At 46.5% G+C, this 23,482-nt stretch overlaps 1 protein-coding gene across 3 annotated transcripts in view; it reads left to right on the top strand.

Annotated features, from left to right (window-relative positions):
• ttc7a (tetratricopeptide repeat domain 7A) overlaps nucleotides 1–6,576 on the top strand; it is a 49,890-nt gene extending 43,314 nt beyond the window's left edge. For all 3 annotated transcript variants that reach the window (XM_072709718.1, XM_072709719.1, XM_072709720.1), the window contains exon 21: nucleotides 5,881–6,576. In XM_072709718.1, the coding sequence (XP_072565819.1) occupies nucleotides 5,881–6,099 (219 nt within the window). In that variant the 3' untranslated portion in view covers nucleotides 6,100–6,576. The remainder of the gene's footprint in view (nucleotides 1–5,880) is intronic.
• The last annotated feature ends 16,906 nt before the right edge of the window (nucleotides 6,577–23,482 follow it).

Genomic DNA, 23,482 nt, shown 5'->3' with positions numbered 1-23,482 from the left:
AGGCACGTGTCCCCTGGTGAGTGTATCCCACTCCCCCCCCCCCCGACCCCACTGACGCTCGTGTGACACCCTGCCTCGGTCTGGTCAACACCTCTCCAGTTGTGCGGAGAACGCCTGGCATGCGAGTGAGGCTGCGGGATGGGGGCTGCGGGGGTGGGAATGTGGCTCGCAACCTTGAGTGGGGGGGGGGGAGGGGGTATGGGCGATGGGGACATGAATCCCCACCTGTCATTTAGTCACAGTGGGGCAGGGACTGTGACCGATGCCCGTGACCAATGGGCCCACGTGCCACAGACTGACATCACGGTGAAGCCACCACTTCTGTGGGGGGGGGCTCCAGGCGTTTTAATGGGCCTGGGAGTGTGTGTGTCTACGCGTGTGTGTGTGTGTGTGTGTGTGCGAGCGTGTTTACCTATCCTTATGGGGACATAATGTCCTCATAACGTGATAAATATCCGTTTTTTTCCCTAATGGGGACCGGTTTCCTGGTCCCCATAAGGGAAAACTCTATTTTATAAAAATCGGTGACTGCTATGATAAAACTAAAAATGCAAAAACTCTTGTATTTTGTTAGGTTACTTATGGTTATGGTTAGGGCAGGGTAGGGGCTAAGGTTGTCATAGTTAGCGTTAGCATTTTTCCCATTGAAATGAATGAGCGGTCCCCATAAGGATATGTTTACCCTACATGTGCATGTGTGTGTGTGTGTGTGTGTGTGCATGTTTATATGTGGATTAGGTTTATATTACATTTTGGGGACCAAAGGTTCCCGGCAATGTGATAAAAACCTATTATATTGACGTTTTGTGGGGGGAGCATTTTTCATGTCCCCACAAAGATCTGTGAATACAATCAAAAAACGAAAAATCCCAAAAGTCTTGTATTTTGTTTGGTTACTTAGAGCACATTTTCACTATTCGCATTGCGTTGCAATTTTCATGAACACGCGCATTCTGTTATTCGCGAGAACGTAATATATTGGACAGAAAGCGATGTATGATGTTTCCACTAGTTCACTGCATTACAGTGCATTTTGAAAACACGTTTCTCTGTGCTGCACAGTCCCATTGATGACACTGAACAATGGATATAGACGCATTCCAAAGTGTTGCTTTTTTTTAATGCCTCCTTTTCCCCACAAACACTAGAAACAATCATGTCAATCACAGAAACAGCTAATGCAACATTAAAACATATAAAGACGCACAAGAACTTGGACAAACACAAGACGAAAATGCAGAAAAATAACAAAAAATGTAAAAATACAGTGCAATGCAATTTACCTTCCCTAGTGTGAACATACCCTTGTGGTTAAGGTTAGGGCTGGGTGGGGGTTAAGGTTGTCATTGTTGGGATTAGAGTTTTCCCCATAGAAATGAACGGAGAGTCCCCACAAAGATATAATTGCTAATCTGTGTGTGTGTGTGTATGTGTGTGTGTGTGTGAGAGAGAGAGAAAGAGCAAGAGAGTGCGTGTGTGTGTGCAGGTGCACAAATCCTGTGGCTGGCCACCTGTAATCAGCGAATGCAGAAGAGGAAGCCTGGCAGATATACAAACAGTCAAGACCGAGGAGAGGCAGCCTGTGCCCAATATGCCCATCTGTCATGATGCTTTCTGACAGTCAGGCAATCACACTTCTCCATCCCCAGAGCGCAGAAATGTCATGTGATCTGAGTCATATGATCAGAGTCATGTGATCTGAGTCATGTGATATTTGTTGTCAGCACAAGTTCATGCATCTAGAAATGAAACAAAATGGCCTCCGTTCCTTCATGTGCCTGGTGTAATGTTAAAAAAAATGTTAAAGGACTGCTTTAAAAATAAACACGTGATAGGAAATGCTTAAATATTTACAGGCACAACCCCCCCCCCCCCCTTTTTTTTTACAGTGATTCTGCTGTGTTATATTGCTGTACCTGCTTTGTCCTGGGAAAGCTGGAGCTGGAAATGCGTGGTGGGGGAGTGAGGGTGTTCATCTAGGCATGAAATCTCATTTTGTGTCATCTTCTCAGGTCAAAATGGCCATGGTACAGGATGATGAGGGAGTTATGCAGTCAGCTTGGTCAGGGTGTGCAGTGATGACGCTGTTAAAATGTGGTGTTCACTGCCTGATTTCCCGTGCTTGACTTGTGGGGGGTGGTTAGGCTGTGTGTTTCATGCCATTGACCCAGAGGGATAGGCATCGACTGCCGGGAATGACGCCACTCTTTCTCAGAACTGTCAAAGTCCTGGTGCTGGGATCACGAACGGATGAGTGCTGGAGTTCTGCTCTGTGGATTCTGTGTCGGGGCGGCTTCAGTTTTATACCCTGAGTTCTGGTGGAAGTTCTTGTGCATTGGCGGTGTAGGTGCTTGTGCATCATGGTGATCTTTGAGGAGCACCTGGATTTCTCCACTAGACACTGGTGAGAGAGCTGTGAATGTAACAGATGACTATCTGGGAGGGGGGGTACAGCGGGAGTGGTGGGGAGCAGAGCTGCATGCGAGTGACGGTGTGGGTCCATGGTTGGGGAGTGGGGGCGGGGTTTGGTCAGGTAGCTACATCCTGGTGGTCAGACCTCATCCAGTCAGGAACTGGCTCTGCTTTCAACAAAATTGATGGGCTCTTTGGGGGGGTGGGGTTCTCCTGCTCCAGCTTCTGCAAGTGCTCCGCGCCTACCTCCATCCTACCTCTGAATTATGGGGTTTGTACTGTTCCCTCTGCATGAGTCATTTACAATCATGCTTGAAATGCCGGACCTACAATTTGCCATCACAGATCCTACAAGCTATTTTGGGAATAGTTTGTAGCAGGAAAAATTAATTATGTTTTTGGGGGGGGGGGGATTGTCCTTGTGCTCCTGTCTTTGCCACTGTCTGCCTCCCCCCTACCCCCCACTCGCCAGTACAATGGTGAACAAAGCCCTCTCTTCACACTAGTGTCTGCTTGTATCATCGCGTCTTTGTGTCTTCACGTCTTGTCACTCAGCCTCTCTCCCCGGCTTTCTGTTATGTTTCCTAATTAGCCGCCTCTGTATTCTGTCGCTCTCCATCTCTGAGCCTGTGTACCAGCTGAAGGCGGCCCGGGCCACCCTGCCACGTTTGTGTTTCCTCAGCCGCTTGATGGCTTTTTGTTCCAGCCCGTGCCAGCGACACGCCCCTCCCCCCACCGGGAGCTACCACCTTCCTAATGTGGTCTGTCAGAAATTCACAGTACGCCCCTGTGCTGCTCCCTGGACTCTGTTGTGGGTCCCAGCATCAACACAGAAGCACAGCACAAGACATATAAGGACGGGATCCCAGAGATTCGAGTCCTTTCTCTTGCATGGAGGAGGTGCTTCTGAAAGCTTTTCCCAGAGACCCTGCCAAGAAACGTCCTTAAACACTTTTCCCCCTTGTCCTTGTTGGTGCGACAGACCAACGGTTGGCCCTCTCAAGCCATTGATTATCATGACTATTGTGTGAGGAGGAGTTTTTGGAATCTAAGGATCTTCGAAGGGGCAAGTTTAAGCTCATTAGGAATAAACTAGAAGTAAGTTCCTCTACGAGTGGACCTGATGAGGATCTGTGGACCGCTGAGTGCATCGCACACGCGAACTCCATTTTTAACACCTGAGTGGGCAGGACTGGAGTGACAGTTTCATGATGAATCGACGCTGTGTGAAGCATGTGCCTCTTCCCATGTCGCTGTTAAACATTTAGCACCATCACTGTTAATGCTACTGTTTTGTAGGTATGGGAGTTAGAGTTAGTTAGTAGTTATTAAGCTTCTCACCATGAAGCGTTGTCCTGCTGCCCACCCCCGCCCTCTACCCCCAGTCCGGCCTCCTGAAGGGGCATCTCAGAGACCCGAGTGGCCCAGGTGTTCGACTGTTCCAAAACACGGAGTGGGGGGGGATTATTTACATGGCGCAGCTTGGGCTTTCCGCTGGCCCAGAGGTAATTAACACCCGCACCCGGCAGGGCAAAGTGCCGCTTCCCCTCGCAGCCCCTGGGGTCCTTTGCACGGCAACACGTCGTACACCTATATTTGGAATGGAGCGGCAGTTCACTCTGGAATGGGGGTGGGAGGGTGTGACAGCGTGCCAGGCCGAGACTGGGTAGGGGTGAGACGTAAGAGAAGATGGAGTGACACAGGGAGACGGAATAGAGAGAAGGAGAGAGGGAGTGTGAGAGACTTCCTGTCTTGAAATAGACCGGCTGCCTCTAGACAGAGCTCAACTGAATTTCAACCCAATTAATCAAGAGCGGTTCTGCGAGTGGCTTTGTGCTAACGAGTCCCCGTCGGGTGGCGGCCAGCTCCCGAGGATCACAGGAAAGGACGCGGTTCAGACACACGGAGGCCCGTCGGCTGGCGGCCAGCTCCCGAGGATCACAGGAAAGGACGCGGTTCAGACACACGGAGGCCCGTCGGCTGGCGGCCAGCTCCCGAGGATCACAGGAAAGGACGCGGTTCAGACACACGGAGGCCCGTCGGCTGGCGGCCAGCTCCCGAGGATCACAGGAAAGGACGCGGTTCAGACACACTGAGGCCCGTCGGCCAGCTCCCGAGGATCACAGGAAAGGACGCGGTTCAGACACACGGAGGCCCGTCGGGTGGTGGCCAGCTGCTCTCCATGATGTGGAGGCTGATTTCTGCCGGCATGTTTGTGATGTTTGCCAGACCGGTCCGGTTTCCGTGACTCTCAGAGGGATTGCAAAGGCTGCACCATCCTTCCAGGTGCTCTCAACTTCCTGATGTGTTGCTTTTCTCACCCTCCTCTTCCCGTTTTCTCACTCATCCAGCCAGCACACCGAGTGCCGGTTTCTTCGGAGGTCAATCAGAGAATTAAAAACACGGCCTGACGGATCCAGTCTGCAGCCCACCGCGGCACTGCGTACCCGTGTGCTGTGCCCGTGGTTGGTGTCTCTGATCGGGGGGGGGGGGGGGGTGGGGGGTGGTTGTGGGCGCTCTGGCCTCTCCTTTGGGCTGAGGGGGCTTGTGTCGCTGGGCAGTTTGTGTAATAATGATGCTCAGCCCCACAGGTCTGGGGAGGGGGCTGATTCCTAAGAGCAAAAATCTCCAAAGAGATGACGCACACGATTCCAGAGCCGTGCCTCTGTTTACCCGGCACCCTCATGCACTTCTGCCTCCACTGGAGGTACTGCACATGGCGGGCGAGAGACACTGCATCACTCTGGATCCCCACCCTGTTCTTGAAGGCCCCTCCCACCGCCGCCCCCGCCCCCCATTGCAGTCACAGCACATTCATTGATATTTTCCTACAGATGACTGGAGCCCAAAAACTTTCCCACATTAATCACCTGTTAAAAACAATATTCCGGAGGAGATCTAGTTCTGTAAGAGCTGACCTTATGAATGGCTCTGTCACCAAAATGGTGCCCATGAATATCCAGCCAGCTTTTTGAGTTTGACGATGTAGAGTTACAGTTATTCATAGGTCTTCAGTGTTGCCGTAGCTTGTTCTACTGCTTTCATGGAAGATGTGACATGACTGGTGTTTATCATGACCAGTCTGTGATACTGCCCTTGAAATGCAAAGACCAGTGTTTCTCAACCCAGTCCTCAAGGTACCCCATACAGTCTACATTTTGGTCCCTCCCAGCTCCCAACACATGTGATCACCAAATTCCTGGTGCAGGGGGCTGGGAGGGAGTAAAAATCTGGACTTTCGGAGGGGGTCCCCGTGCACTGGGTAGTAGAGAAGCACTGGCATAGACAATGGAAAAAGAGCCCTAGTAGAGATGATGTCTAGACTCCGTTCTAAAATTTGCAGGAATTCTGTCCTCCAAGTTCTTGAATTAAGATCAGAATGCTTGAAAAATTGAGAATTGAATGTGACAAATTAATTTTGCTTACCCAACCCATTTCCCTTCTGTAACCCCCCCCCCCCCACCACAGGGGCAGCTGCTGATGCGAACAGGCCGCCGGGGCCTCGGGGAGAAGATGCTCCGGGATGCAGTGCAGGCACAGAGCACGGCCCACGAGGCCTGGAGCTGCCTGGGGGAGGCGCTGCAGCGCCAGTGCAGCATGCAGGCAGCCGACTGCTTCCTGACCGCCCTGGAACTGGAGGCCAGCTGTCCCATCAGGCCGTTCACCATCATAGCACGTGAGCTGTGACGGCCTCACCCCTCCATGGACCACTTTTGGACTATACTGCTGTTTCACCTGCAGCTCTGTAGCGATTTGAATTAGCACCCCATTTGGGTCCAGGTTGGTGTGTTTAAAAGGACCCTTTCTCCCAGTTTCTCCTCTTCCTCTTGGCTTTTCTCGGAGATTTTCACCAGCATTACGACGCGCAATGCGGCAGCGCTCCACGCAATCGCAGCCGTGAGTCCATGACATGGAAGACGAGGTTGCCCAGGTGCCCGCTTCTGGCACGCACAACCCCACCCCTGGTCACAATGTGCACACCCCCGTAGAGTCTTGTTAGGCCGCACGCGAAGCAGTTGCTCGTTCTCAGGGAAAACAGTCATACTGGCTGTAGCATTTTTTCCCCGAATCAGAATTGTGACATAAATGTATCGTCCTTCACATCTCGATCCGGCTTGATATTTTTGTACCTTCTTTTTCCATAAACAGTGTTTCAGTGTTTAATTCTCCCTTGTGGTTGTTTTTCTTTCTCCACTCTTGTGCACTGTAAGCGCTGGCTTGAGGGTGATGGTGCAGCACTTTACAGGCAAACAAACTCAATTAGCCAAGCAGCTTCAAGCTTGTACTGGTTTCTCCTCTTTTTCACCCGAACCCTTACACTTACAAAACAGAGCTGATGTTCTCTCTTGCATTCGGGTAACAGAAGAAGTGTTTGAGTTCTGTGTTTGAGGATAACTAGTTTGCTCTGTATCCTCTGCAGCCTCTTACCCTTCCTCGAGAGGTGGGTCGAGTCGCAGTGTACAGACAGTGAAGAGGGATGCTGTGTAGCACGTGACATTAACACTGAATGCATACGGAGACCCGAACGTCCCATTGAATGCCCCTGTTGTTTTTCCTACTTCTGAAAGGGTATTTTTCAATAAAAATATATTTTATACGAATGTGTTTCATCACACCTCTGGAGGCATTTGGTGTCACCTGTCAGTGTGTGAGAATGCCAGGTGTGTTTATGTCCTCATGTCCCTGGTCCTTCTCTACCTCCCCACGTCCTCCAAGGCCCGACCCAATCTGGGCGACTGTGGATGTTGCAGTTGTATGAACTGCGCTGCCGCCCCACCTCAAACTGCGTGCTTATCGGCAGGTTTTACATAAGCAAGCGCATGCCTGGATGTTAAGGCACACAGTGTTTTCTTTCACAGGGTGTCTACACTTCCGTATCCTAATGCTTTGAAGATCCCATCCAAAATGGCCGCCTGGCCCACACATAACCAGGTCTGACTTGGTCTGTGGTATCTGGTAAGTATTTCTCTTCACAGGCTCCTGCACACAGGATTTTCTGGTGACAGATAGTACCCTCTGTGTCAGTGGATTCTGAAGAATGTTATTACAGCAAAATTTTTGCAAACTCACTTGATAACATCTCTGTTTATCATGGTCTCTGATGCTGACATATTTTGTAGAAGAATTTTGTCATCCTGGGGGGGGGGTTCTGGGTAAATGAGCCCCAGTTGCTTGAGACTGCTGCTGGAGTGTCAGGCTCAGATCCAGCCCCCCCTCCTTCCTGTCCACTAGTGTTCTTCATTCCTTTCTGCGTTTCTGAGTGTCACGCTTTACCAGGCCGGCCCGCGTTGCGTCAGCATTCCTATCACGCCGCACTCACGCTGACAGGGCCCCCTTACTTAACGCCGGTGCTCAGTCATTACATAAGCGGCTGTGTCTTTTGGGTTCCTCCCAGAACCTCCTGTGGCCTGTACTACGAAGCGGGGTTACTGGCTTATCGGGGTAACTTGTCAGATTTAAGGTACCACAGTTTAAATGGACTTCATATTCACTCACTTACATTTTGCCCAGACTACCTTAAATCCGGCAAGTTACCACGATAAGCCAGTAACCCCGCTTCGTAGTACAGGCCACTGGTCTTCCAGGCCTAGTGCTCCAGAAAGTTTGTTTTCTAGAAGCTGATTGGAAGATCCAGGCCCAGACTCTCAGAGAGTTACTCTCAGCTCAGGGGTTTGCGGTTTGAGTCCCTGGAAGGACTTCTTCTGATACCAGTAGGTCTCCATCCAGGCCTGTAGATCAGCTGGGATGCTCACCTAGGGCGTTGCTGTAGAGACCGAGGCAGTAGGCCCTGAGAGCCGGCATTTTCCTGACCCTGAAGGGCAGCCACAGCTGTCCGATGCTGGAACATTAAGCCTGTGTGGAAGTTGTGTGCAACTGTGCTTATTTTGCACTAACCAGTCTTGTAATTAATTTATGCCTGAGATCCTTGGAGAACTTTCTGTTATCACAGCTTCCTCCCTTGTTCCCTTGTGGGCCAGTATGTGACTGTGTGTGTGTGAGTGTGTGTATGTCTGTGAGTTTGTGTATGCGTGTGTGTGTGTGAGTTTGAGTGTGTGTATGTATGTGTAAGCGTGTGTCAGTGTGTGCGTGAGTGTGTGTGTGTATCTGTGTGTGTGTGTTTGTGTGTGAGCATATGTGAGTGTGTGTATGTATGTGTAAGCGTGTGTGAGTGTGTGTATGTCTGTGAGTGTGTGTATGCGTGTGTGTGTGTGAGTTTGAGTGTGTGAGTGTGTGTATGTATGTGTAAGCGTGTGTGCGTGAGTGTGTGTGTGTATCTGTGTGTGTGTGTTTGTGTGTGTGAGCATATGTGAGTGTGTGTATGTATGCGTAAGCGTGTGTGAGTGTGTGCGTGAGTGTGTGTGTGTATCTATATGAGTGTGTTTATGTGTGTGAGTGTATGTAAGTGTGTGTATGTATCTGTAAGCGTATGTGAGTGAGTCTGTGTGTGTATCTGTGTGAGTGTGTTTGTGTGTGTGAGCGTATGTGAGTGTGTGTATGTATGTGTAAGCGTGTGTGTGTGTGTTGCATCTGTGCAAGAGGATGCTGTGACTCCAGGCAAGTATAAAAAAACACTTACTGAACAAGCGGAACAAATTAAACATTGGCAGAGGGGGAGGGGTGTCGCTCTATTAGAATTCTTTACCGCTCTGCAAATTTGTACATCCGGACCAATTGCTGCAGTGTTAATGGGGGGACACAGGTCTGCACCCCGGCCCTGAATCAGGAAAGATCCGGATGATTGGGAGGCAGCATCACACTGCCAAACCTTGCAGAAGCACTCGATGAGTTGCAAAAAGAATTTGTCTTTTTGTCTATTCCTGGATGGATTATGTAATCAAACTATGTGAATATGCTTTAATGCCTAAACATGTACAGAGACGCGAAAGATGTAAAGAATTTGCCTTTTTTGAAGTGGAACAATTTTAATTAGGCTCAATTGTAAAACAAAATGCTTTCTAAACATTACAGTAATTATCACCAGCGTTCTCCTCGGATTATGAGACGGCCGTGTTTGATGTGTAACCTTTATTCTTAAACCGGTATGCAATATGCATCGCCGTGATCTGTAACCATGGCGATGTACTGAGTAGTAGCTAGATGCCTTGTCACAGTCTGTCTCCTCCAGCGATGCTCATCTTGCCTGCATCTCCCTCGTCTCCCTTGTCTGTGGGAGATACCTGTGCCCGTCTCTCTCGGCGTCGCCTGGCTTTACCGTCCAGCTTCTCTGCCCCCCATGTACCCCCTGGTTGCCTGCCCCCGTCGCCGAGGCCTACTTGCCATCCCTGTTGCACTTCCCCTGCTTTTCTGCCAGTGTCACGAAACACGCCGTGCTGTGCAGTGCCCTGCAGAACCCCGCTGAGGCCCGGGTGCCCACGCCCCCCTGGCGGGTCACGCTATCCGCCTTTTGCCGGGGGTGACATCCTAGCCTGTTTGTTTCGGGTTTCCTGCTGGCTCCTGCTGGCTCCTGCTTAATGAGGACCGACAGCAAGATGGAAACAGGAGCAGAGGGTCAGGCTCATTTCCCTCCCTCTCCCTCTGTCTCTCTCTCTCTCTCTCTCTCTCTTGCAGCAGGTGCCCTTAGCACCAGAGGCCTGTTTGTGTCTAAACAGGGGGCTACAGTGCAGTGCATACGGGCTGGGGGGGGCGGGGTAGACATTCCTGTCATTGGGCAAATTTTTTAATGCTGCCACACCCATACAGAATGCGTTACTGAGATGAGCAAAGGTTTCGCCAGTGAAACGACAGTCTCTCCTGAGCCTTGGAGAAAAAGACAGCAAGACACAAACACCTGTAACTAGGGAGACAGCCCAGAATTCCAGCCTTGGTTAAGCCAGGTCTCCAAACAGGTGCTTAAGAGGTAGATACCTTTCCCTCGGTCCCACAGGCATCCCATAATTGTGTGTTGACTCACTTGTACTTCTGAATTCCCTGGTTCCGAGTTAAAAGATAGAAACACACATGCAGCCAGATACAGGCACATAATTAACGCATTGTGAACGTTTATTGTTTGTTGAAGTACTATTTGTTTCCAACCAAGTTCATGGCATATGGCATCTGTTGAGTGTTTGTATATGGGTATATCGTCTGTGTCTCAATATGTGTGATTATATATGCAGCTGTGGGAAAAGTTGAGAGACCACTCTATATTTTTAAACATGTGCATTTTTAAATCCAGGTTTAGTCGTGCTGGCAGAAGGCTACGCTGAGCAGCAGGTTGCTTCCGGGTTCAAAATTTCAAAGACCCCAGAACACAAGAATAAGGTGAAGCAGGAGACACCAGGAATGACCTGAAACTACCCAGGTAGAGGGAAGAAACAACTTTCTAATGGCAGAGATGACTGTTATCTTATCCGACAATTTCTCATGAATCGCAGGATGACGTCAAGTGACCTTCAAAGGAATGGGAAACATGAAGTGCAGGTGTGAAGCGCACTGCTAGGACAGTTCATATCAGGCTCCTAGAAGCAGGACTGAAGACCCATAAAGCAAGGAAGAAGTCCTTCATCAATGAGAAACAGGGGAGAGCCAGGCTGCAGTTAGCAAAAAAAACAAAACATATATTATTCACAGACAGACACCCTTGTGTGTGTGTGTGTGTGTGTGTGTGAGTGGGTTTGTATAGATCACATTTGGACCAAAATGTCCCCAAAGTGTGGAAAAACGTGAAACTTCCTTACTTTTGGAGACATTTTTCAGGTTTCCATTTGCATAACCTCAATTTTATAAAAATCCGTGAATGCAATCAAAAAAGTAAAAATTGCAAAGGTCTTATATTTTGTTTGGTTACTACTGGTTAAGGTTAGGGCTGGGTAGAGATTAAGGTTGTCTTTGTTCGGATTAGAGTTTTGCCTGTAGAAATTAATGGAAGGTCCCCATTTAGATAGGTATGCCAATGTGTGTGTGTGTGTGTGTGTGAGAGAGAGAGAGAGAGAGAGAGTATGTTTATCTCTTAAAGAACAGAGTCCTGCAGGCGGAATCTTGTTTCTGTTCTTTAGCTGTAGGTTTGTTTCTCTACACCATGAGGCCTGATATTATAATACTAATTGGGGAAGATATTCAGCATTTTCCCTGCTTCCAATTTTTTTTTTCCTCGCAACACTGCCTGACACACAAACACACACACATACATACACGCACACACACACACATGTAGGGTAAACATATCCTTATGGGGACCACTCATTCATTTCAATGGGAAAAATGCTAACGCTAACTATGACAACCTTAACCCCTACCCTGCCCTAACCATAACCATAAGTAACCTAACAAAATACAGAGTTTTTGCATTTTTAGTTTTTTCATAGCAGTCACCGATTTTTATAAAATACAGTTAAAAATGGATATTTATCACGTTATGGGGACATTATGTCCCCATAAGGATAGGTAGACCCGCTCACACAAACGCGCGCACACACACAGGTTTGTAATTATATCTTTGTGGGGACTTTCCATTCATCCATTCATTTAACCCTTACCCAGCGCTAACCTTAACCAGAATAACCAAACTAAATTCAAGACTTTTGCAGTTTTCATTTTATTTATTTATTATTATTTTTTTATTATTATTATGTTCACAGATCTTTGTAGGGACCTGAAAAATGTTCCCCACAACTTCAAAATAACGGGTTTTTATCACATTGTGGGGGACATTTGGTCCTCACAATGTTATATAAAACTAATCCACATACACACGCACACACACACACACACATACACACACACACATAAAGCAGAAATGCTTCAATTAACGCGCATCAATATTTCAATCTATTAATATTTCAAATCATCCTTTTTCTTCATGTGCGGCCTAATGTAACTTAGACAGGCTGCAAAAAAATTGATCTTTCCCTCCATGAGCATAAATTCCCTGTGCTGCCACTTGGGAGGCCTCCTGTCAATTGAACATGTCCATTTAGGGCCGGATTCACCCCGTAGCAGAGACGAATCAGTGTGCTGTGGCAACAGTGTAACCAACTGTGATGACATCATAAACAGCAGTGCCACAGGACAGAATGGGAAGACAGGTCTCTGCATGCCTTGTCCACATTGATAGGTTAGCCATAGCTGTATTTTTGGGAATTTCATACTGGATTCACTTTAAACGTAATTAACAATATCTAATGCCACTGAACTCAAAATACGATTAAATTCATAGTAATAGTTTGGCATTCATGGTTTATGCGGACTTCCGCTAAATGTTTTTGCCTCAGATTTTGTCAGGTTTTGCCATGTTCCCACAAGACAGCCGACAGAGTGAAGCACATTGACCCACACAGACGTAAGCTGCGGTATTCCCAGTCAGCATGCTGGTAGGTTTTACCAAAACAGTATCTCGACTGGAGACTTTCAGCAGGAATCAGCACAGTCAGACGCAGTCCAAAGGGTGCTCAGATTGTCTTATCTTTGGACGACTGTATAGTACACGCCTCGATGGCTGCCTCCTCTATGCCACAGTGTTGCTAGTTCTGCCTGGTATATTAGAAAGTGTTCAGCTGTGAACAGTTATGCTGCAGTCAATGGAGGTGGAGGGGAGTAACCAGGATTAGATGCTGGTGGGGAAATTTTTATTGACATCTCAGCAGTCCTCACACACTACGTCGTAAAGTTTGGCCTGATTACCATCTAGGTGATTCCAGTCATACAGGCCCTATGTGATACGGTGGAGGAACATCGTGCTTTATAAATACTGTCAAATATTAAACCTTCTAGCACATGCTTTGTTATGAACTCATCTTCAGAAGCGTTTAAAAGTGCCTTTTTGCTCATATTGCATCCATTAGTGCACTAGTCAAGGCCATAAAGAAGAGGTATGCTAATCTTCTACTTAATAAGAGTGAAAACTGAAAGGAAATGGGCTCTCACTGAGGAATCCCAGTCCGCAGGCTGCTCATCAGTAGACCACATTCCCTGACAGGCCAGTCACTGCTTATCTGTGGTTCCAATTGCATTCACGTCTAAGCTATTGAACATTCAAAAAATCTAGGAGAATTCAGACACAGATTCACTGGCCTCTGCTTTGAACTGTGTTTGTAGATTATCATTCAGTCAGAAAGAGAGCGAAGCTCTGTGTGAATATGACTCGTCTAGATTGTCAGGCATAAGAGATGCTTGAAATGTGATTTTGTGTTGTGAAAAAAATCCCAGTAGAATTTCAGCCTGTTTACAAGTGCATAAGAACACATTATGTCATTGGGTGCCTTTGACCCGTAAAAGGCTGTGCCAAATTAGCATGTTTTGTTTTGTGCAGATTCCAAGTTTGAAAGGATTTAAATGATGTCAATCTTTGTGTTTTGGTGAGAGAAAAGCCCTCCCCTGTTATAATTTTCCCACTCTCTGCATGCTGCTGATATGTATAACTCACTGGAGCGAATCTAGGACCTAAATGCAAATCCTAGTTATGCTTCCTTTTCAGCACAAACAAGGATGTTCACAGCAGCTGCACTTTATAACGTGTTTCTAAGGCACTATTTAGCCTTTTTAACCTTTATGTTAAAATATGCAAAAAAATGCCCTCTTCCCATCTGAGTCCTAGTTTATGTCATGTGACATTAATTAGAAAAAGACTAGAACAGAATATCTTTATTGTCATTGCATCTGTACAATGAAACTCTGTGTGCTTTCCTACCAATGCTACATATTATAAAAAAACAAATAAGTAAATAAATGATAAAATAAATGAAATAACTAAAATAATAATAATAATAATAATATATTCAGTACTAGTTAAAAGTCTCTACATTTTCTCTACAAGACATCAAAACTATGGGATAATATACGTAGAACTGTGCAACAACCAAAAAAGTATTTTCAAAAAATATAGGGGGGGCGACTCTGTGGGTTGGGACTCAGAAGGTTGCCAGTTCAAATCCCTGGGTCATCAGAGTGACGCCACCACTGGGCCCTTGAGCGAGGCCCTTAACCCCAGTTTCTCCAGGGACTGGCTGACCCTACAGTCTCCTCTATGCCAGTTCCATGTGGTGGCCTCCTGGGATGCTTTCCCAGCTGTCCTGACGGAGATCCCGCATATATGCTCAGTCCTCATTGGCTGCTTTTCCTTCATATTCCGGTCAAACTGCTTCAAACCCATTTCTGCTGTGTTTAGGTCAGGTGGACAGGTCATGTCATGCAACACCCTATCACTGTCCATGCCACTTGGCTTGTCCAAATTTTTGACTGATACCATACATTTGAGCTACACCTAGAAATTCACCCTGACAAGAAGTTACCTTGGCCCCCACCTGCCCAATTTTAAATATAATTTTCTTATTTAAGGGCCCCTGTCATGTGCTGGAGCCCGTGAATCTGCCAGGTTTTCCTGCCCGTCCGATGCTCCAGGGTGCAGTATAAAGTTGTATAGTGAGCCAAAGTGCAGTTACTTTGCAATACGTACTTTTTGCAACATTATTGACTGTAGAGATTTTCAAAACATTAACAGCAGCATTGTTTGGTGGTGTAGGTTGGCAGAGGGGTGCAGACAGAATTACCTTCGGGATACTCTATGTTTACTTAACACACGAAGGCAGGGTCACACAGTCATCCCTCTGCCGGTCATGGGATTTGGAGAGTCACACAAAGCCCTCAGCTTGCTCTTAACAGAAACGGTTAAATGTCAGCATTGTTTATGGCTTCTGCACACGAAACATTGAAATGTTGGATTCCTGCTGGACATGAATTTTTAGTTTGCAGCTGCGGTTTGAAGCTCTGCATCCATTTCCTGATAGGTGAGAAACGGCGAGCGGAAATGAGGTGGCGCAGGTGCTGTGAAGGGGCTGCTGGTCTAGGAGGTGAGTGGCGTCTGGGGTCTTTGCTGCTGTTTTATAACTGAGTTTCATTAAACTTCAGGTGTGGGGGGGGGGGGGGGAGTTTTAGGAGCATTGTAGCTGTCAGCAGTAAAGAGACTAAAAGTGCTGATGGCAGTGCAGGTCCTGGAATGCCCGCCCCCCCACGCATGAAAGTGCTTTGCGAGCAGGTTGTGGGACACACTCTGCGATTACTGTGCAATGGTAAATCAGAGCTGCGCTGCTCCCTGACACCCCCACTGCGATATGCGGCTGGGGGTGTCGTCAGGGGCAACCCCATTTTACGAGCCGCTCCTTTTTTTTTTTGCATGCTAGACCATGACTTCCTGCACTGGCAGTGTATGCAGTGATTGTCCTGCTGTATTAGTGATAAATCACTAAATCATACGGCAGCAGGGCGAGGCCACACCCTGGAACTACCCAGCTTTAGGATAGTCCCTTTCCCAGAAGAGATCTGCTCAATGGCTCTAGACTACTCTGAAGAGGTTTTCTCAATAATAGGTTTTTATCTATTTTTCCTACAAATTAGAACTGAGGAAGGATTGGTCATTACGCAACATTCCACTGCAGATCTGTTGATTTCGATTTCGTTGCAGATGTTACGGATGCTGTAAATTTCGAGTGTATTGATTTAGATAGGTGGGCAAGGTGGCACCGCTGGGATGAGGGTTCACGTCTCAGCCATGGTTCCATGTGTGTGGAGTTTGCATGTTTTTCTTGTGCCTGTAGCCTCTGGGATAGGGTCCAGACCCCCCGTGACCCTCGATAGGACAAGCGTTTACAGAATATGGATAGATATTGATCTAGATTTCACTGCAGCTATTATGAATTATGTAAATCTCAGGTCTGTTAATTTAGTTGCTGACAAACACTTGGTCAGTCTGTGGGTCCACAGCTGACATCAGTGTAGCAGGACTTGAACGTGTGTCGACGGTTGCCATTGCAATTCTGACAGTGACAGTACTGGAAACTTCTAAAACCACTTAAAAGGTGTAGGTTGGTCCTGGGACCCTGATCAGGATAAGTGAATGGATGGATTGATGGATGGATGAGTAAATGCTCAAGTGGGTCATTTCTGAACGAGTCATTCTTGGTTTCATTTTCATAGTGAGAGTGTTTTTGTCACATGACGTCTTTATGTTTTCCTTTTGGCTGAAAATTTTCCTTCAGTATTATACTTTCATCCTTGAATATAAATAAATGGATATCAAAGTTAATTGCTGTCTTTTATTAATCAGGTAGTCCCTCTGTCCAGGTGAGCATGCTGCTGCCTCTTCGGGTCACCATTAGCTGGGTTTTGGGTCCGGCCTTGTGCTCTGTGGCTTTTGGCCATGTCAGCGTGATGTGGCTGCTTCTTGGGTTTCTCCATAGCAGCCTTTGTGGCCGTGTCACTGCGTGCGTCCCTGTCCGGCTTAGCGCGCCGGGGCAGAGTTACAGAAGTTGCGGCCTGTGATCGACACGGCCCTTTCTGAAGAGTAGGCATCCATCCCATAAAGGACCTGACGTGTCCGATAGCGTGAAAGGGTGCTACGGCCCATGGGGTCGAGGTGTTCTGGGGTGGGTTGCTATTTTGAAATCGAACCCAGGGAGCCAAGTTAAGCTATGCTGACAGACATGTGGCACTCAGATCAAATGGAGAAATGCACGAACCCCCGGATCGGTAGATGGTAATTTGTCTTCGCGCTGGAATCTAATCAGGCATGCTTATGATTTGATAGTCCCTAATTGTAGTCTCCATTCTAAACCTCTCCTTGGTCAGGCCTCCCGGAAGGGCGAACAGACTGGACCAAAATGTGGCAAAGCGTATCAACTTACATATACGAATAGGCTAATGTTTTGTTTTCCAGTTTGGTTAGCCTTGATGGATTAGGCTGTAGTTCAAATAAAATATAGCCATCCACCATAGAGTAATTTGAGATTAGATTAGTAAATAGACTGTTAATAATGCATCTTACCTCAGCAGTGGATATTAATTTCAACTGACAATACGATGAAACGCTGAGTCCAAACTACTTCCAGCATATAGTTTCTCATACCAGGTTATTCGCCAGCAGCCTGGTGGTTGCCGGCCTGTGCCCCGTGCTCAGGTTCCACTTATCCGCACCGGCTGATCGATTTCATGGATTTGGGTGATGCTGACAGGGGCCCGAGCGTCAGGCCGCCGTCCTTAATGGGTAAACAGCCGCCTCTTGTTTGCTCAGAACGGCCCCGTTCAATCTCATTAAAGTTTCACGCCGCGGTTGAGCCGAAAGGCTGCACGCTGTTGTGGGCCCACCTGGTGGAAAGGAGATCCATGGTTGCCAGCCAGGTGTTATGCTCTGCTGGAGGAGACAGCTGAAAGCGGGGGTGTTAATTGTTTGCCATTGTTCTCTGTAGAATTGCTGGCTTTGGAATCACATGCTGCATGGTTTTTCTTGGCTGGAATGCCCTTTGCTCGGAAAAAAAACACGCTCTCTGTTTCATGGACATATTGAGTGAATCCACTCTCAGTTCTACCAGATTCTTGGGGCTGTATCCTCTGAGGAGTATCAGATGATTGCTAGCCTACAAGCTAAACAATTAGATGTTCCTCAAGGCCTTGTCCCGTCAAGCTAAGAAGGGTGGGGGTGGGGGGGGGGCGGGGGGGGGATTAAGTTTCCCACTGATGCAAACATATCTTTGTTTTTCCTGAACCTGGCCTCAAGCTCCTTGGAGACCACCTTCAAACGCACTTTGACCCAAACTCTTAGCCAATGAGGAGCGGAGTGTTGAAAAAGCAGGTGACAGCAGAACAATACAGTCAAACACTCATTAATGGATGAGTGAGTGATGCCTTCAGCATTACAGGCCCTCTGTTTTGGGGGATACTGTTGCCAGTGATTCCATGAAGATGGTGATGGACTGGTTTTAGTTCCCCTCGGACTGCAATGAAGCAGCTCTATCATGGGCTGACAGTCAACACCAGATAGGATTCAATGACTTGGGAACGAAAGCAACTTTGCAACAACAGTGGCTAAGAGGGTGATAGTGTATTTTCACTGCTAATGTCCCTGTTTCAGTCCAGCTCCACATGATATGGGGTCAGTGCTTATAATCTATGGAGAAGAAGTTGATGGAATGTTAGAGCTCTCAACAAAAATGTCATGCATAGACTCTCTCAGCAACTAAGTGTTGTGTGATCTGAGAGTTTTACCTTGAATTACAAAAAATATATACAAATTAAGATAATGAATGAAGAAAGCCTGGAGGACCCTATCTGCTTATTTTCACTCCATGTTTCAGTCTTAGTTATTCCTGCAGGCAGATTATTCTTGGCATGTCCAATATTGTTAATTGTCGATATACTTGAATTTCCTCCTGCTTCGGCCATTTTGAGTGGAACATCCTCTTTTCTGCTTCTTAGTCCTTAATGAACAAGTGCCTTAATGCTGTCCATCTGGAATGTTTCTGTGCAGAATAAAGGCAGCTAGGTTCCTCATTAAACTGGTGAATGAAAACAGGGAGGCAGCCTCGTTGTGTGTTTGAATAACGCCAAACAGTGAATTGAGCTGATGCTGACAGTCCGTGGAGGCGACAGATGAGTGAACCACTGACGTTATTTTTCACGAGAAAAGCAAACCCTTGGAAAACGGATGAAGCTTACAGCAATGGCACAGCCATGGCTGCCTTTGTCATATTCAAGGGTCACATTCAAGAAAAGCAATGCTAAGAATCCCAAGAAGTTTGCTGCAGCTACTTGTTCCATCATCCCACCTCAGTGCAAACAGAGAGGCTGTTTGCTTGAATCTCTCCGGAGTCGACATACACATTCCACCCGTGAGACGACCATTAAGTCAGACCCAAGTAAGCCCCCTCCAGTGGTGCTGGCAGCGGCCGTGAGGGGGGGCTTACACACACCTTTTCAGAAACAATTTGGCTCTAAATTGTTTGCACTCTGTCTTTCCTCAAGGCCTGACTTGTCGTGGTAATTAGGTTACTGACTGCCAGGCCCTGAGAATTGTGGTTAGAGAGTGCAGGGGGGTTGTGCCATCGGAGCTCTTCGAATGTCCCCTCTTCTCTAAAACTGCATGTGCTGCTGTAAAAATGATTCCCAGTCCAACATTGTGTGGAGCCAGTCGTTGTGTAGAAATAGGTTTAGCTGAACAAATATCTGCAGCCAAACTGATATTAACTAAACAAACAATGCAGTATCATTTTACATGGAGATGCACTGAATATTGAGTGACAGTAATCCTTGAACCTACAGCTCAAGGATAAGCATGTCCTGAGTTCCAAGGGGTCACAGTTAATTGGTCTCTGCCATTAGTTTAGGTTGCACTTGGTCTTGGTTATATAAAAGTGCCCTAATCCTCTCATTCCATCTTAGAACTTTTACCACAGTTCTGCTTTTAATTGCTGGAAGGTTTTACAAGTTCAAGCTCATTAAAACTGGAAATGTGTGGTGCGTAAGTGTTTCAAACCCATAGTTAAAAGTAACTGCAACATATTCCTGGTTTTGATGTAAGGATATTTATGCTGTTGAGGAACATGTGTTAAGGATTACATCGCTGTGATCTTTTCCTGCTATGATGGATGATAGGATTACCAGGATTGCTGGTATGACATTGACCATCGAGCCTGATCCCTTCCTGATTGATTCTCATCAGCTAAGCAGCTGGACTTGAGCCTTAGCTGCTTCGCAGAGCCATGGCTCTGTCCTCCATGTGTCCCTATTAAATGCCGTTCCCACAAATCCCAAAGTATTTACGTCAACCCTGACTCTGCTCGTTTACTGAGTTGTTGTGATGCTCCTCCAACATATCATCCATGCTCAGTCAGTAGGGGATGGGATTACACAAGCCTGCGACAGCCAAGAGGGATGTGTTCAACTGGTAATCCTTTGACAGTCAAGGACTGATAACCGTGTGCAATATATATATATATATATATATATATACACACACACACACACACACACTATATTGCCAAAAGTATTGGGACACCCCTCCAAATCATTGAATTCAGGTGTTTCAATCACTTCCATAGCCACAGGTATATAAAATCAAGCACCTAGGCATGCAGACTGCTTCTACAAACATTTGTGAAAGAATGGGTTGCTCTCAGGAGGTCAGTGAACTCAAGCATGGTTCATTTGTGAAATTTCCTCGCTACTAAATATTTCACGGTCAACTGTTAGTGGCATTATAACAAAGTGGAAGCAATTGGTAACAACAGCAACTCAGCCATGAAGTGGTAGGCCACGTAAAATCACAGAGTGGAGGCATCACCAAGTGTAATGCAAAGCGTCAGATGCAGTGGTGTAAAGCACACCACCACTGGACTCTAGAGCAGTGGAGACGTGTTCTCTGGAGTGACAAATCACGCTTCTCTGTCTGGCAATCCGATGGACGAGTCATGGTTTGGCGGTTGCCAGGAGAACAGTACTTGCCTGACTGCATTGAGTCTAGTGTAAAGTTTGGTGGAGTGGGGATGATGGTGTGGTGTTGCCTTTCAGGAGTTGGGCTTGGCTCCTTAGTTCCAGTGAAAGGAACTCTTAATGCTGCAGCATTCAAAGCCATTTTGGACAATTTCATGTTCCCAACTTTGTGGGAACAGTTTGGGGATGGCCCCTTCCTGTTCCAACATGACTGCGCACCAGTGCACAAAGCAAGGTCCATAAGGACATGGATGAGCGAGTCTGGTGTGGAGGAACTTGACTGGCTTGCACAGAGCCCTGACCTCAACCCGATAGAACACCTTCAGGATGAATTAGAGTGGAGACTGTGAGCCAGAACTTCTCGTCCAACATCAGTGCCTGACCTCACAAATCCTCTCCTGGAAGAATGTTCAAAAATTCCCATAAACACACTCCTAAACCTTGTGAACAGCCTTCCCAGAAGAGCTGAAGCTGTTATAGCTGCAAAGGGTGGGCCAACTCAATATTAAAGCCTATGTATTAAGAATGGAATGTCATTAAAGTTCACGTGTGTGTAAAGGCAGGTATCCCAATACTTTTGGCAATATAGTGTATCTTATAGCCTTAACAAGCCTGACAATTGTCCTCTAACCGATCTTATTAACAAGGTGTTTTTGGCTACAGATCTCTCAATTACTGGATATTTGTGTTTATCATACCTTTTTGTGCAAAATTGATACATTGTATCACTGTAGTTTTCGCTGGGGGCTTCGGTTTCCTCCCGTGGTTCAAAAGCATGCAGGATAGGTTGATTGGTGAGTCTAAATTGGCCTTGTAAGTGTGTGCGCCCTGTGATGTGTTGGCGACTGCCCGGGATTGGTTCCCGTCTGTGCCCATTGTTCCCGGGATAGGCTCCGGTCCCCTCTGCGACCCCAGTTGGGATTGAGAGGTTTCAGAAAATGGATGGATGGATGGATCACTGTATTATGTGAAAATCCCAGTAGGATGAGTGTTCCTAAGATTCTAAGTGACCACCATATTGGGCATATACACACTACAAAATGTAGTTTGACATATTTTACAGCCTACCTGCTGTACAAGCAGGAATTCTTAATAAATGGCCATTTAGTCTCTGTAGCTGCAGTAGTTCAGCCATGAAGATTAATTTGAGGAATTTAATGTGGTTTCTTGATAGTGTAAACTCTTTTTCAGCATGACTGAAAAATACGCCTTCCTTTTTGCATCAGAATTTTAGATCCATTTTTTGGTTACCAAATGGTGCCCTGCAAGGACTGCAAGGTAAACTATTATTTTCAGAATAGTCACAAGAAATATTAAAAGGAGCTTGTGCCAGCTTATTTTATAGTCGTCCAATACCCCAGAAGTGAGGCCAGGCCAGTTTTTACTTGACGTAAATGCGCGCGCAGTGATGTGTTTGCAGTGCTGGGTTATCCACAATCCTGAATGTTCTCACTTCTTGCGCCAAAATAATAATACTGCTGATGCAAAAACATACGCAGGGAGTTGCAATACAAACGTGTTTTATTTTTGTTTGTAGCCATCTGGGAGTCTTTATAATCCTGTAGCAAGGAATCACATAAAAGCTGGAATTTCCGGTTTTCCTCAGCCAATCATTCTTCAAACCCGCTGGCCATATGTACAATATTTGGTCTGACTACTTTATGACTTCCTGCTACTTTTCCCCTGACCAATGAACGCTCAAGGTTTGCTTGCGCTACTGAGCGGAGCTTCTGCATCGTAGCAATTTTTGAGTGTTCATGGCCCACGCGTGACATCCCTGTGCAGTGCTCGAGGTCAGCCCTATGACGAAAACTACATCGCAATCGTTGCGTGCGCTGTTGCGCTGCTGTGTTCATGTGAAGTAAAAACCAGGCTAGTCTTGCCTGGCTGGATAATTGTTTTGACAAGCAATGTTAAAATTAGTCAAGGAATTTCTGAATTGTTTATCTAAAAAAGTAAAAAAAAGAAATCTTACTGCAGCAATGACATCACTGTATAGGAATGCAGTCACTTGACCCCTGCCCTGTCATGTAAAGTATGTCTTCAAGACTCCCCAATGTGGCCTGCGCATGAAGTCCAGTGGATTTTTGTTGAAGTTCCCAATAAACTTCTGGGAATTGATACATGGTTATTATGTTCTTCCTGGATCCAGATGTTTGCACGGTACTTTGATTTGAGCAGGAAACAAAAAATATTGTCTTTTCCCACTGGGTTTACTGATTACCTCCTGCAGCCACTAACACAAAGGCATTTTAGCTGCAGTTCCCTTTGAAAAGCTGGTTTGCTCTCCTGGGAATGTAATCATAAAAGCTTATGGTCTGCAGTTCAGTTCCCTTACCGCCACATTTCCTGCTGCATGTAATTTTCTCTCTGTAAATCTAGCTGAGACATTGTTTATGACGATACCGATTCTCTTACATCTGTCACTCTCTTACATGTCATATAAACCAACAGCGATCCTAATACACCATCTTCTGAGCCAAATATGAGAACTTAAGATGTCCTTATGTATTGTTGGATTATGCTTGCTTCAAACTTAAATGGCACCAGTGATGTCACAGCCTTAAATGCAATAAAGTGTTACATTTTATTTTTCTGTTAGTCGTCTTGTGTGCACTGCTTTTGCAATCCAAGTTGGCCAAAAAAGAACACCGTTCCAAAAATCAAACAAAATATATGAACATGTTTTTGGAAAATTCTTCTTATGTGACTGAATTCTTCTTTTCACCTAAAGGGGCTTTGTCTTCCATGGTCCCTATTGCATCACTCTTCTGACCAGTGAGAGCTGGTTTATGGAATTCTGGACTTTGGCATGATAAATAAAGTCAGAATTTCCCCCCTTCTGCTTCCTTACTGCGACCACTGTTCTGCTGTT

Source organism: Paramormyrops kingsleyae, chromosome 3, assembly GCF_048594095.1.
Source record: "Paramormyrops kingsleyae isolate MSU_618 chromosome 3, PKINGS_0.4, whole genome shotgun sequence".
NCBI classification, from domain to species: Eukaryota; Metazoa; Chordata; class Actinopteri; order Osteoglossiformes; family Mormyridae; genus Paramormyrops; species Paramormyrops kingsleyae.
Note: the sequence above shows the minus strand (reverse complement) of the source record. Positions and strands in the feature narration are given on the sequence as shown.